Genomic DNA, 12,409 nt, shown 5'->3' with positions numbered 1-12,409 from the left:
ACATTATATTTTGTATTACAGGACTTTCCATCGAAGTTTCTCAGGTACGAAAAGCTATCTGGGTTGCTGGTTTACATTTTTCTGTTGAGGAATTAAACGGGTGATGCTAACTAACGTTGGCCCTAAGCAGCCACTAAAATGGTGTCAGCGTGTAGAAGAGTGACGAATCCACGACAAAATCTCCGACAATACGAGGATCTTCAGACCCCCTATTTTGAGATGAATGGTTTTAAAAAGTATCTTACACTCTATCCCTGGTCCCATATTGCAGATTCCTGTCAATACTTTTCAAAATATAGGTCGCACCAAGCGACGCCGGCCCGCCTCATCATTCCAGCTAGCGACAATGGCCGAATCGCCGTTTAGAGTTATTATCGTCGGCGGCTCAGTGACAGGGCTGACACTGGCGCATTGTCTTGATCGAGCAGGAATAGATTATATTGTGCTGGAAAAACATCAGGAAATCCACCCACAGATCGGCGCATCGGTGGTGATCTTCCCCAACGGAGGCCGAATCTTAGAGCAGTTGGGTCTGTACCAGAGGATACAAGAATTGGCCCAAAGGCTCCGACGGATTCATACATGCTTTCCTGACGGGTTTCACTATGACAACAATGTACCTGAGCAGGTGAAGAAATTGTATGTTCATCGTTATTATCTATTGGCCTTAGGCACTGAGTAAAGCATCTATAGATTCGGCATGGACTTTGCTATCTTGGAGCGAAGACAGCTGCTTGAGGTCTTGTACACGGGACTACAGGACAAGTCCAAAGTACATACCGGTCAGCAAGTGACCAGTGTGTTGCCGACTGAAGCTGGCGTATCGGTGACAACGGCCGACGGGACCAGATATGATGGTGATCTCGTTGTCGGAGCGGATGGAGTCCATAGTTTCGTCCGGTCGGAGATGTGGCGCATCGCTGATCTGGAGCAGCCACGGCTTATATCAAAAAAGGAAAAATCGGGTAAGTAGACATGACAAATAATTGACCTTGACTAATTGGCATAGATATGACGGTGGAATTTGCGTGTGTTTTCGGTATCTCCAATCCAGTGGAAGGGGTCAAGTCTTGGGATCATGTCATCCGATATAACCCCGGAGTGACGCTCTTCGTCTTTCCTGGAACAGATAATGGCATATTCTGGCTCCTATTTCGAAAACTTGACAAAATGTATACCTATCCCAACACGCCTCGGTTCACGAAAGAGGATGCGACTTCCACATGTGAATCATTAGCCGGCCTTGCTGTGTGGGAGAACGTTCATTTCGGTGATATCTGGAGGCAACGGCGAACCTTCCATATGACAGCGTTGGAAGAAGGCCTGCTAAGAACATGGCACTATGGCCGCATAGTCTGTATTGGCGACAGTGTTAGCAAAGTGAGAGACTCTTATAGAGACTGCGTGTGCTATTGATAAGAGAGTGCTAACCTGAATTTCAGATGACCCCAAATCAAGGGCAAGGAGCTAATACTGCCATTGAAGCTGCAGCAGGTTTGGCAAATGTGTTGTTTTCCTTAAGGCAAAAGGCCGAGGGAAGCATTCCATCAGAGGGAGAAATTCAACGAATGCTTGATCAGTTCAACACAACACAGTTCCAGCGTCTATTGGCGATCCATCAAAGCTCAGAGTTCCTTACTCGGCTCCAGGCATGTGATGGCCCGGTCAAATCATTATTTGCCCGTTATGTGGCGCCATACTGTGGAGGCACTATCGAGGGAATTTCTGGGCTGGCGACGACCGGCACAGCCCTGGACTTTGTCCCCCTGACAGAACGCTCTGGAAGGGATTGGTCGCCGGTATCTTCTTGGGCGCCATGGATATCCAAGATGGCGTATCTTGGAACCCAAGCATTCGTTGGCTTAGCAATTGCATCGCTTCCAGCAAGCGTTGCGTGGGCATTGTACAAAATAGGTATCACTAGAGAGCTACATCGATGAACGTTTGTATTGGGCTCTGATTATACTTCTTTACGCCTTTCAACTCACCGCTAATTGGGCACAGTATGGATCCATCCCGTATAGATCGGCAGCGGTAACATCTTCTACTCCGATTAGTAACATGATCGAGTCTGTATCTTGCCGCTCTCTTCAGGTTTAGGCTTTTCCATTTGCTCCGGACTTAAGAGTAATCTCGACACCGACGCATGAGCTAGCTTGGCCCGGCCCCTTGGCATGCATTCTATCACATCTATTGGGACGCGTTACATGAAGATCATTACGCTACTCATGGAGTAATCACTAGACGCCCCTTTAGGTCAACCGAGTCTGGATATTCCGCATGCTCTACAGTCCCATCATAAATAATTTCCTCGTGAAGGGAGCCACGTATGAGGTGCCTATCTTTCCAGGCTCAGTCTGGGAGTCCGAAGCCGGACAGGTCTACCCACTTAGTATCTACGTGCCTCTTCAAGCAAATTATCGATTGAAAGAGGCTCTTGCTCGCGCTACCCCTGAATTGGTACAGTAAGCGCTCTCCTAAGCTTCGAATGGATAATCGAAAATACAAATTATACATACATTCAAGACATTGCTTGATCACATCAATCAGTAGCCCAACCGCAACATGCCTGATGAACCTATTTCCCGAGCCGAGACGATGTCGATCTGATATATCGACTGATGCATGTGGCAGTGCAGCATGTCACGTTAATAAATACCCAATGACGACTAAGAACAGTCAATCATATTGCATATTTCCTCCAGTTGCTTAATTTGATTAATCAATTCAACCTTAATTCTCGGCCATTTGCTTCGTACCTCGTAGGGCTAGCGTTAGCATCAATCCCAAACTCCAGCGAATGAGCTAGTTCGCAACTAGTGTCGTTCCTATTGCCTCAATTTTGGAAACGGTTATGGTATCCTTACATACCATATTCAGCTGAGTAGTGGGCATAATGTAGCCAGTAGGCTGGCTCTATTGATGAAATAGCAGCCAGCGTAGTGGATGAGTCAATTAACCCGTCTACGGACCAACGCCAACGGTGCCTTACACCAAACCCCCTGGAGAATAGCATATCCGCCGTGCGAGCTTTATCTGATCCAAAAATACCATATTGCCCACAGGTTCTGGAGAGGTTCCTCGTCATCACCCGCGAGATCGACAAGTGGCAGAGGCTAAGCTCACGCCGGGTGGGCCCCAGTCCGCCAGTGAGACGTTAGCCCTGTAGTGGAGGATCGGCGGGCGCCGCGTGTGCACTCAAAACCACTTCAGACCAATAAGGATACTTGCTTTACGGGTGCCTATTGTTAATGTGGTTTGTCATGACCTACAATGGTGGTTAACTATGGAGATACTCCGTTGCCGATCATTTACTGGGGCTAATGATGGAGTATGTGCCGGAGTTGATGAGTACCGAAGACAACTCACTTCTCCGAAGTTACCCCATGCATTGAGACTTGTCCTGTCTGTACCATCATTGACCCATTTTTGAGGCACATCTTACTAGGCATCATGTTAGGGTTGACTTTGTTTTGCATGCCTCACACTCTGCCGAGGCGATTGTTCGACTGGATAGCCCCGTAGAATGAAGTATCATTGATGCAAGCGCCGCATGGTCGACCAACGGATCCACCTATTCGTAAGACGTCAACCGTCTTTGCGCTCTGTCAACTAGAGTCAAAGTCTGGTACAGTACCGGGGGATCGGGCCCACAGCCCTATAGTCACAGCTTCTGATGCTGACGACTCATCCAGGACAACGCCACGTCAAGCCGGTCGTCATTTCCGATTTCAATGGTGCCAGAATAGAAACACTGTCTGATGCTGGACGTTTGGCTGTAGATCAAATGGTATAAAAAGAACGGTGCGACAGGCCTCATTATTCCATCATCAGCTCAAATCCAATACACAATCACTAGTCACTCACTTTCCACTCACGACTCAATTATCCATTCGTTCAAGTTTCCTTGATTCAACTATCACAATGAAGATTTCCACCGTTCTCTCTACCTTGATGGTAGCTGGCCTCGTTGCCGCCGCTCCTCCTGCCGAGCGTATGTCCACTGTCCACTTACTGAAGGAAAACATGGCTAATGCTTGTCGATAGGCCCTACCGGTCTCCAGAAGGCTCCGGCTCCTCTTCCTACCGCTGATGCTCCTGTCCCACCCAAGCCGGACAATGACAATGACAAGCGTGGAGATGTTCCCCTGCCTAAGAAGCCTACCGATCTCCCAGCTCCTCCCAAGGATATCAAGGAGAACGACAATGGCAAGCGCGGTGACGTGCCGCTTCCTCCTACCGACAAGCCTCTCCCTCCGAAGGAGAAACACGACAACGACAAGCGTGGCGATGTCCCTCCACCTCCTCCCACCGATAGGCCCCTTCCTCCCAAGGAAGATGACAAGGGCAAACGTGACGAGGTTCCCCCTCCTCCTAAGCCCACCGACAAGCCTGCTCCCCCTAAAGAGAACGACAACGGAAAGCGTGGGGACGTTCCTCCTCCCCCTCCCACCGACAAGCCTCTCCCTCCTAAGGAGAAACACGACAACGACAAGCGTGGTGATATTCCCCCTCCTCCCCCAACCAACAAGCCTCAGCCTCCCAAGCCTGCTCAGCAGTAAGCAGTAGGCCACGGGATATATCTTGTCTGATCAATTACCGGGTCAAGCACGATAGGGGATGATCAACCTATGGATAGGAGTGGAGGGCTTTTGGACTTGCAATATCTTGGTCATTTCTTTCTTTTTTGTCCAGCTGGATTTATTATGTAGCTACTCAATCGAATCATTCCTTTTTTGTATGGTTTATTTTTCTAGTTGTCGTGTAGCCTGTCTGTGTTCGAATCCTCACCCAGTTACATGTCACATTGTTTATCGTAGGAGGCGCCTACTGTCACTGCGTTTCTAGAATATAGACTATGTGTAATCCAGTGATTCGGGAAATTGTACTACTGGTGTCGATTCCTGCTTTTTATAGAGTATCTGCATCAAAATCGAATCATTTATGTTAAGTAAACAATTAGATGAGGGTTGTGTGGCTCTTGAGAGACAAAACATATACCTGGCTACTTTTTGTAGAATGATTGCCAATGCTTCATAGGGGATAACAGAGCTGGGGTTTGTTTAAAAGTTTGTAAAGTAAGAATGCAGGTTGGTAAATGAAGCATCTAGCATCATAGAACTATAGCAGACATATGGTGATATATGCGTACATGCACTCGCCTGACGCTATATATTTTGGCTGGGTTGATACTACTTTCTTGAAGAGGGGACCCCTCTCGCTTTTCTTTCGGCAGTGACCGCCATCATATCACTGTTGGTATTTGAAGAAAGAAATGGAGAATATAGAAAATGAAAGATTCATGAAAAAGGAAATGGTCTGATTGAACAGTCCCATAATTGTATCTACACGGGAATAGATGCTCATAGAGCAACAAACCGTGAATAATCATTGAATGGTAAAACCACCGTCCACCCTGATGTCGGCACCATTAATCATACCACTGGAATCCTGTTGGACTGGTTAGAGCGAGTAAATGAGCATGGTGATACTGAAATATTTACCTGACAGAGGAAAAGAACAGCATCCGCGACCTCTTCCGGTAATGCAAATTTTCCCGTCGGGATCGTCTTCAGGAAGGCCTCTCGTACACCGTCTTGTCCCCACGCCTTCTTTCCGAGCTCGGTCCAGGCTACTGTTGGGGAGACGGAATTCGACGTGATACCACGGCCTCCCCACTCAGAGGCCATACTACGTGTCAATCCTAACAGCGCGGCTTTAGAAGCGCAGTATGCGCTATGCCGAGGCAGTGCTACATGCGCGGCCTGTGAGGCGATGTTGACGATTCTTCCCGGTGGCGGAGGATTAGTTGAAGATTCTGCAGCCTTGGAAGCAGCGAAGTAGAGTCGAGCAAACGCTTGCGAACACAGCATTGGTCCGAAGACATTGGTGGTGAGATGCTTCATGATGTCCTCGGGTGGCGTCGATTCCATATCACTGAGGTTGACATAACCAGCTGTATTGATTAGGATACTGGGAAAGGCCCGATCAGCAACAGAGACAGATGATGGCTTGACCATATCCTTGTCCAGTGCTTTGAATGCCGACTGGACTGATTCCGGTGACGTGATGTCACATTCATAGGTTCGGATTTCATCTGAGTCGCGAACCCGACCGTACGTAGACTCTAGCAGTTGGTCTCGACGCCCAGCCTCAAAGGGCGCGTACAAGATGGCTAGTCGAGCTCCTTGCTGTCTGAGCTTCTGGCCTATGCTGGACCCAAGGCCACCTAGACCACGGTTAAGATTATCATGGTTCTCATTCTCGGCGACCGCTCAACCCTACCTAGGCCTCCGGGAAGGATTGCTAACCTGCGAGCAAACGCCATACCCACGACTGATGTAGTATCGAAACTGGAGTTGGGGAAGATAGTGAGGAGTGAGTCTTTCTTTACCCCTCAGGACGTTTCGTGGACTTTGCCTTTTGTGGTAAAGCGATAAATTTGGCTATGATGTCATTTCATCTCGGTTATTTTTCTGGGCATATAAAACACGATCTGGGTAGAAGACTTCATGGATGGGGTGTGCAATCATGGGGAAAATAACACTAAATGGCAACACCTTGTTCAGCTTATCTGGAATCACTCTTTGTCTCCCTTGAACTACATGGTATAACTGCTGACTCTCCGCAACCGCTCCCCATAAAACCATAGGACCAAGGGCACTGGTACCGCTACGGCCAAGGCCAGGAAGCCCAGAAGGCTATTTCCCCACCCGTAGCCGAGGCGTTCGTACATGGAAGGCCCAAACAAGGGGAAGCCGAAGGCACAGAGACCTCTGGCGAGATACGACGCCGCCATGGCACTCGCGCCATACAGCGGGAACGTATCGATAAAGTAGGCCATCACACATTGGAAGACAAGAGTACATCCGCACATCAGGACTACGATGGCAACGTTGGGCACCGCCCAATGCAGCTTCGCCTCGGCCGTCCAGCCATACCAGAACAGCGCGGGTGGCACGCACACGGCACTGATGGCCAGCAGTGGGAGGCGAAATTCCGGCCGTCCTTCATTCTGGTTCCGTCGCTTGAGGGCGAGGTATATGCGGTCGGCGGAGAACATGCCGATCTGGATACCAATGAAGTAGCCGATTCCAGGTGCGATGAAGTGCAGCGACGCGAGATTCTTGGGCTCTTCATAGTGCCGTTCCCAGAGTGTCGGGAAGGTCGAGAAGATGAGATACGTGGTCCCGTAGATGATGGCCGCGTAGAGTGACAGTAGCATGACAATAGGCTGCGTTGTGAGGAACTCAATGGGGCGTATAATGGTCTTGGTGTAGAGGGCCGCGAGGGTGCGCTGCTCGTCATCGTACAATGCTTTAGGATCATTCTTGAGAAGCTGCTTCTTCCGGCGACCAAGAATAACAGGGGGATATGTCTCGCGGAAGACAAAGGCGCTGATGACGATTAACACACCGGCCACGGCAGAGGTGGCGTAGAAGTCGTAGCGCCAGGATGCGGAATAGCTGGTGAAACCGCCCACGATAGCACCGATTGGGGTCGCGAGGATGAAGGCCATGTTGAGGACAGCAAGTCCTTGGCCCCGCTGCTCGACTGGGAAAAGATCGCTAACCATTCCAACTCCAACCTAAGTAAGCTAGTAGTCAGTTATACATAGCGTAACTCATATTGCACCTGCTATACTTACGGTGGGACTTGCACCACTTCCAAACCCTGACAAGATTCGAAATGCGAGAAGTTGTGCCCTGTTTTGCGCAAACCCGCAGGCAAGATTGAACACCATGTACATCAGGTTCCCGGCGTGGATCAAAGGGACACGCCCCCACAGCTCACTAAAGGGCGCCAGCAGCAGCGGCCCCAGCGCAAGCATGAGTATATATGCTGACATGGTCAGCGGTCCTTCGATATTTGAATCCATGTCCAGCTCGGCGCATATTCTGTCTAGCGACGGGGCCACGATCGTGGTGGATAGGTTGACCAGCATATTCAAGATGGTGATGAGCACAATGATGGCCCAGCGTCGAGCAATAGGCCATTGGTTTGGGTGAGGATACTGATCGTCAAAGTCAACGACAGCTGTCTGGAGCGATGACTCCTCATCAGAATTCTTTTCGGGGTGAGTACCCGGTGTTGCGCTGTAAGATGCGGCGGACTTGTCAGGCGGAGCTTCGCTCATGGTGGTGAATTGGTGAAGCAGGCAATACGATAGAACCAACAGGTAGAAGTTGTATGGAACATTGAATAAGGAGTAGTCTATGCTGTACTATAAACACACCATTGTCCTGAACAGCGGCATGCTGCGGGTCAACGCTTTCTCTGGTATGGACTATTTCCCCCTTGCTGGGAGGGCTTGCGTCTGCAACAACAAAAACAACCCAGGAAGGAGACCACCTGGGTGGGAAATCTCGTCTTCCAATGAGGCCTGAGGATATGCAAGGGCGATGGAAGTACGGAGTACTCGAAGCCAAGTCGTAGGTCCACGTGAAAGTAAATGCCTTGCGCCTACAGATTTACAGATGCATGTATGACGTTGGACGGGAGAATTGGGATCCGAAAGAATATAATTACACATCATCGTAAATTAATGGCTACTCATGGATGCTGAGGTCTAGATGGCTTCGCGCACGCAGACCCTTGCTCTAACTGGATCAACCCACAACGACCTAGAGTCAGCAGTATATGCGGCGGGCACACGCTCGCAGCATCTGGGATACAAAAGCTTTCTAATTAACACACAAATCTCGCGGGCACATGCGGCAGGCCTTTCATGTATCGAGCTAAAGTCCTCATGCCGATGGTGTCGAACTCTTCATAGAGAACATCATCCAGCATCTGATTACGGACACTGTGCTTCCTATAGATATCCTGTCCGATGGTTTTAAGGGTCTTCTCGGCCGCATTGCCTGACATCGTACGCCGTGTAAAGGACTGTGACAAAGGCATAACTAGGGCCGCTTCCTCGTAGAGAGAACACGATGAAGCCCTACTGGCAACTTCCATCTTCTTCTCTGTGGAGTGTTGAAAAAACACCTTGGTCTCTGCCGTGGCGTCCTGGAGTTTATACTCCCCAACGCGCGCACCCTAGATATAAAAGGCCCTCTGATTGGTGCAAGTCCGATCGAGGGTTGTAAGCGTCTGCCTCCTAAACTCTTAGCCTCCCCATTGTGTACTCGATATATCCATCATGGCCCATTCTGGCGCGAGTCAAATTATGATTGACGGCCTCCGTCACCCCTTGCAGCAAGCAAACAAGTTCACCAACCGTCCATCCCAGGGGCTAAGTCTGACGTAATTGCGATGCTGATGCCTTGAAAGGGCCAGATTGCGTCAGCTTGATTAAACTCTCTGAAAATAGTCAGGATCCACATCGAGAGAAGATACAATTTTCTTGCTTCCTTACGCGGGGATCGCGAAGGACTCGTTGTTACGGGGAGTGGCTGTTATGGTCGCAGACGGGCGTAGGCGGGCCGCAACTCTACGCAAGCCACGCACTCTATTTTCACCGCCGCCTTCCCAGATCCCAATGCATGTACACACTTCTACACACCCACAAATCCTGTATTTAAGCCATCTCGAACTCGGTGGTCAAATTCGGCATACCAAGTACCTTTATCGAGGGCTGAGAACAAGTTCGAGAATTAGGCTCTGTTCATTGGCTCACCATTCTTAGTAGTGAACGGTGCAAAAAAAGAAGTAGAAAAATGACAAATGAAAAATGCAAAAAACAAGCATGAAATATTATACAAAAAGACAAAGCTATACCTCATTTATCTTCTTCCTACCGTCGTATAGCTGATTGACAGGCATTCTACCCTGCGTAGTCAGGTAGGAAATACCCTTACGCAATGAACCGAATGACCCTAATGGGCTGGTTGGATATGGCGCCGTGATATTGCCCTATTCTAGGGTCGATGCATGTCTTAGGTGGACGTCTGCCGATCTTTTGGACCTTCCATACACAGGAGGATATAAAAGATCCACATATTCCTTGATGCAAGCACCTTTCAGTTGGGCTGTGGCTAACGATCTCTGCCGAGAATGCTACTCCTTGCTGCAAAATTGCGCAACACACTGCGTACACAACACATTCAGAGTAAAGAACGACGCATTCCATGGTCATCTTTTGAAGATCTCGATTTTTCAGAATCTGAACCCGAGGTTGGAAAGTGCTTGCGTAAGCCACACCACGCTGCATCTCATCTACCCTGTACGTATATGGGCCATCGTGGCCATTAGTGAGATCAGGCTCCTGATCATACTGCGTAATGTTTTGCAGTGTAGGATCGTCCCTTAACTATGTTTGGCGCCTGGAACTTTCGCAATCACATTCTCTCTGGGGTTTAAATGAGCCCACGCTGGCTTGACGGAAAACCTCAACCACCGTGAATCTGGACGTTCTTCGTCTGAAAAGCAAGTATTGTTTTTGACTCTTTATCACGATGGGATCAATTGGCCTAGAATATTCAGGCCCAACGTTAGATTCCTCCCAGGCGGGTAGGCCGCGGGACATTGTCGACAGCTTCCTGCAGCAGCATCCGAACATCGACTACGTCCGCTTTCAATGGGTCGATTACGCGGGAGTTTTGCGCGCCCGGGTTGCAACCAAGGCTCATTTTGATACAATCGTGAAGAGCAACAAGCCCCTCAGCTGTGGGCAGGTCACCTTCAGCTGCCTTCCGGATGGGAGTAGAGTCCCTTTCGAACCATGTGCCGTACACCTGCTCCACCCAGACTGGAAGTCACTGCGGGTAATATCCACATCATCCCCAGGTCATGATAGCCCATCGTATGCTTCCGTGATGTGTTCCATCGTCCAGAAGCTGCCTGGTGGGGCACCCGATCCAGACCTATGTCCACGGATCGCCCTGGAGAACATCATCGCCAAGGCCCATAATCAGCACGGTATCGACTTTCTAATTGGCTTTGAGATCGAATTTGTTGTGCTGCAGGACGGTCCCGACGGCTGCTTGATTCCCTTCTCCTCTCATCCGGGTACCTACTCCGCCGCCGCTCTCCGTGGACCCTCGTACCGTTACTTCGAGGAGTGCATGCGAAACCTCTTGGACTCCGGCATCCAAGTCCGTGAGTTTCACGCGGAAGGGAGTATTGGCCAGTACGAGGTAACGCTTGCTGCGCGCCCGCCGCTTGAAGCTATCGATGAGTTGGTCTCCGCGCACGATATCATCCGCACCACGTTTGCCAACCATGGTCTGACCGCTACCATGTCTCCGAAGCCGGTTATGGACCGACAGGCCAACGGCTCTCACATTCATGTCTCCATTCACCCTCCACAGCACGAGGAGGCCTTTCTTGCCGGTCTTCTCTCCCGCCTACCCGCCATCTGTTCCTTGTCCATGGCCTCGATCGCCTCGTATGATCGCCATGCTGACTTTCTTGCCGGTACGGTTGTCGCCTGGGGTTCCCAAAATCGCCAGGTCCCAGTGCGAAAAATGCGCCCTGGGTACTGGGAGATACGCTGCGCGGACGCCATGGCCAATATGTACTTGGCCGTCGCCGGCATCTTAGCCGCTGGACTCCTAGGAAAGCAAAACAACGAACCTTTGCGCTGGAACGATGCCAGCTATGCAGGTAGTGCGCAGGCCAGTTCCGACAAGCTACCAGCTAATCTGGAACAGTCCCTGAGCCAGCTAAAGCGGGTCTGTGGAGAACTGTCGGAAATGCTAGGCAGTAGGATACCTGGGCACTACTTAGATTTCAAACAGCATGAAGTCGAGGCTTTGAAGAATCTAGATGGGCAGCAGTTACGCCAACTTCTAGCACGGCTAGTGTAGATAGGTCATACCATTAATAAAGCACGATTTAAACAAGCATGCTTCTTAATGAAGCCCAAGAACTCGAGTTGTGTAGCAATATCGCTGGCCTTACTATAGGACCTGTCCGCTTCAAATAGAAACCCTGTTCGCAAAGGGAGAAGTTCAGGCATGAAAGCTTTAGGAGAAAAAACGCTGAATATATATCGAAATTAGAACAACACTTATCTATACTGTGAAGCGTTCGTGCTTTCATGCTAGTTTGAATTATAGATAACAATACGACAGGTCTAAAAGTCCTAGAGATCATCAAGGATTATACACTGTAAAGAAAGAATATACTCTATTCGATCTATACAATGCGATATGCATATTCGTACAGGATGGGCGTGCAAGTCTGGCCTTGAGTTCTTGTATTTTCATATATCTCATACTGGCTAAAGTATGTACCTGGTGTACACTCTTAATGAAAAGAGGAATCTTCTACAACCCTTGTATCTACACACTTCCTTTCCTCACCCGCCGGATGGCATTTGTCGTGGTTCGTAATAATGCACTAAAAATCTGGCTACATGCCTCCCATGGAGCGAAAACCATTGGAGCAGCCCCATATTAATCAGTGCCACCCAGCTCCAATTGGACTGACCTCTACAAGCTCACTTCACCTAATATAACAC

At 49.5% G+C, this 12,409-nt stretch overlaps 5 protein-coding genes across 5 annotated transcripts; 3 read left to right on the top strand and 2 right to left on the bottom strand.

Moving 5' to 3' along the window:
* Positions 1 to 346: 346 nt before the first annotated feature.
* BDV37DRAFT_292070 (FAD-dependent oxidoreductase) lies at positions 347 to 1,997 on the top strand (the record flags this gene model as incomplete). Its single annotated transcript, XM_032089096.1, has 4 exons — positions 347 to 639; positions 694 to 965; positions 1,010 to 1,380; positions 1,443 to 1,997. The coding sequence occupies 4 exons, from the start codon at positions 347 to 349 to the stop codon at positions 1,938 to 1,940; spliced, it is 1,434 nt and encodes a 477-aa protein (XP_031943829.1). The 3' UTR covers positions 1,941 to 1,997.
* A 1,927-nt stretch (positions 1,998 to 3,924) lies between these two features.
* BDV37DRAFT_280790 (uncharacterized protein) lies at positions 3,925 to 4,562 on the top strand (the record flags this gene model as incomplete). Its single annotated transcript, XM_032086660.1, has 2 exons — positions 3,925 to 3,994; positions 4,048 to 4,562. The coding sequence occupies 2 exons, from the start codon at positions 3,925 to 3,927 to the stop codon at positions 4,560 to 4,562; spliced, it is 585 nt and encodes a 194-aa protein (XP_031943828.1).
* Positions 4,563 to 5,388: 826 nt separating this feature from the next.
* Positions 5,389 to 6,328, bottom strand: BDV37DRAFT_280789 (putative short-chain dehydrogenase/reductase; the record flags this gene model as incomplete). Its single annotated transcript, XM_032086659.1, has 3 exons — positions 5,389 to 5,451; positions 5,505 to 6,229; positions 6,286 to 6,328. 3 exons carry the CDS (start codon positions 6,326 to 6,328, stop codon positions 5,389 to 5,391), a joined length of 831 nt encoding a protein of 276 aa, XP_031943827.1.
* A 235-nt stretch (positions 6,329 to 6,563) lies between these two features.
* On the bottom strand, positions 6,564 to 8,137 carry BDV37DRAFT_292068 (MFS transporter; the record flags this gene model as incomplete). Its single annotated transcript, XM_032089095.1, has 2 exons — positions 6,564 to 7,588; positions 7,649 to 8,137. The coding sequence occupies 2 exons, from the start codon at positions 8,135 to 8,137 to the stop codon at positions 6,602 to 6,604; spliced, it is 1,476 nt and encodes a 491-aa protein (XP_031943826.1). The 3' UTR covers positions 6,564 to 6,601.
* Positions 8,138 to 10,400: 2,263 nt separating this feature from the next.
* On the top strand, positions 10,401 to 11,753 carry BDV37DRAFT_280787 (uncharacterized protein; the record flags this gene model as incomplete). The annotated part of the gene is made up of 1 exon (XM_032086658.1): positions 10,401 to 11,753. One exon carries the CDS (start codon positions 10,401 to 10,403, stop codon positions 11,751 to 11,753), a length of 1,353 nt encoding a protein of 450 aa, XP_031943825.1.
* Between the last annotated feature and the right edge of the window lie 656 nt (positions 11,754 to 12,409).

Source organism: Aspergillus pseudonomiae (assembly GCF_009193645.1).
Source record: "Aspergillus pseudonomiae strain CBS 119388 unplaced genomic scaffold BDV37scaffold_16, whole genome shotgun sequence".
NCBI lineage: Eukaryota > Fungi > Ascomycota > Eurotiomycetes > Eurotiales > Aspergillaceae > Aspergillus > Aspergillus pseudonomiae.
The sequence above is the reverse complement of the archived record's forward strand: the minus strand, read 5'-3'. Positions and strand labels throughout refer to the sequence as shown.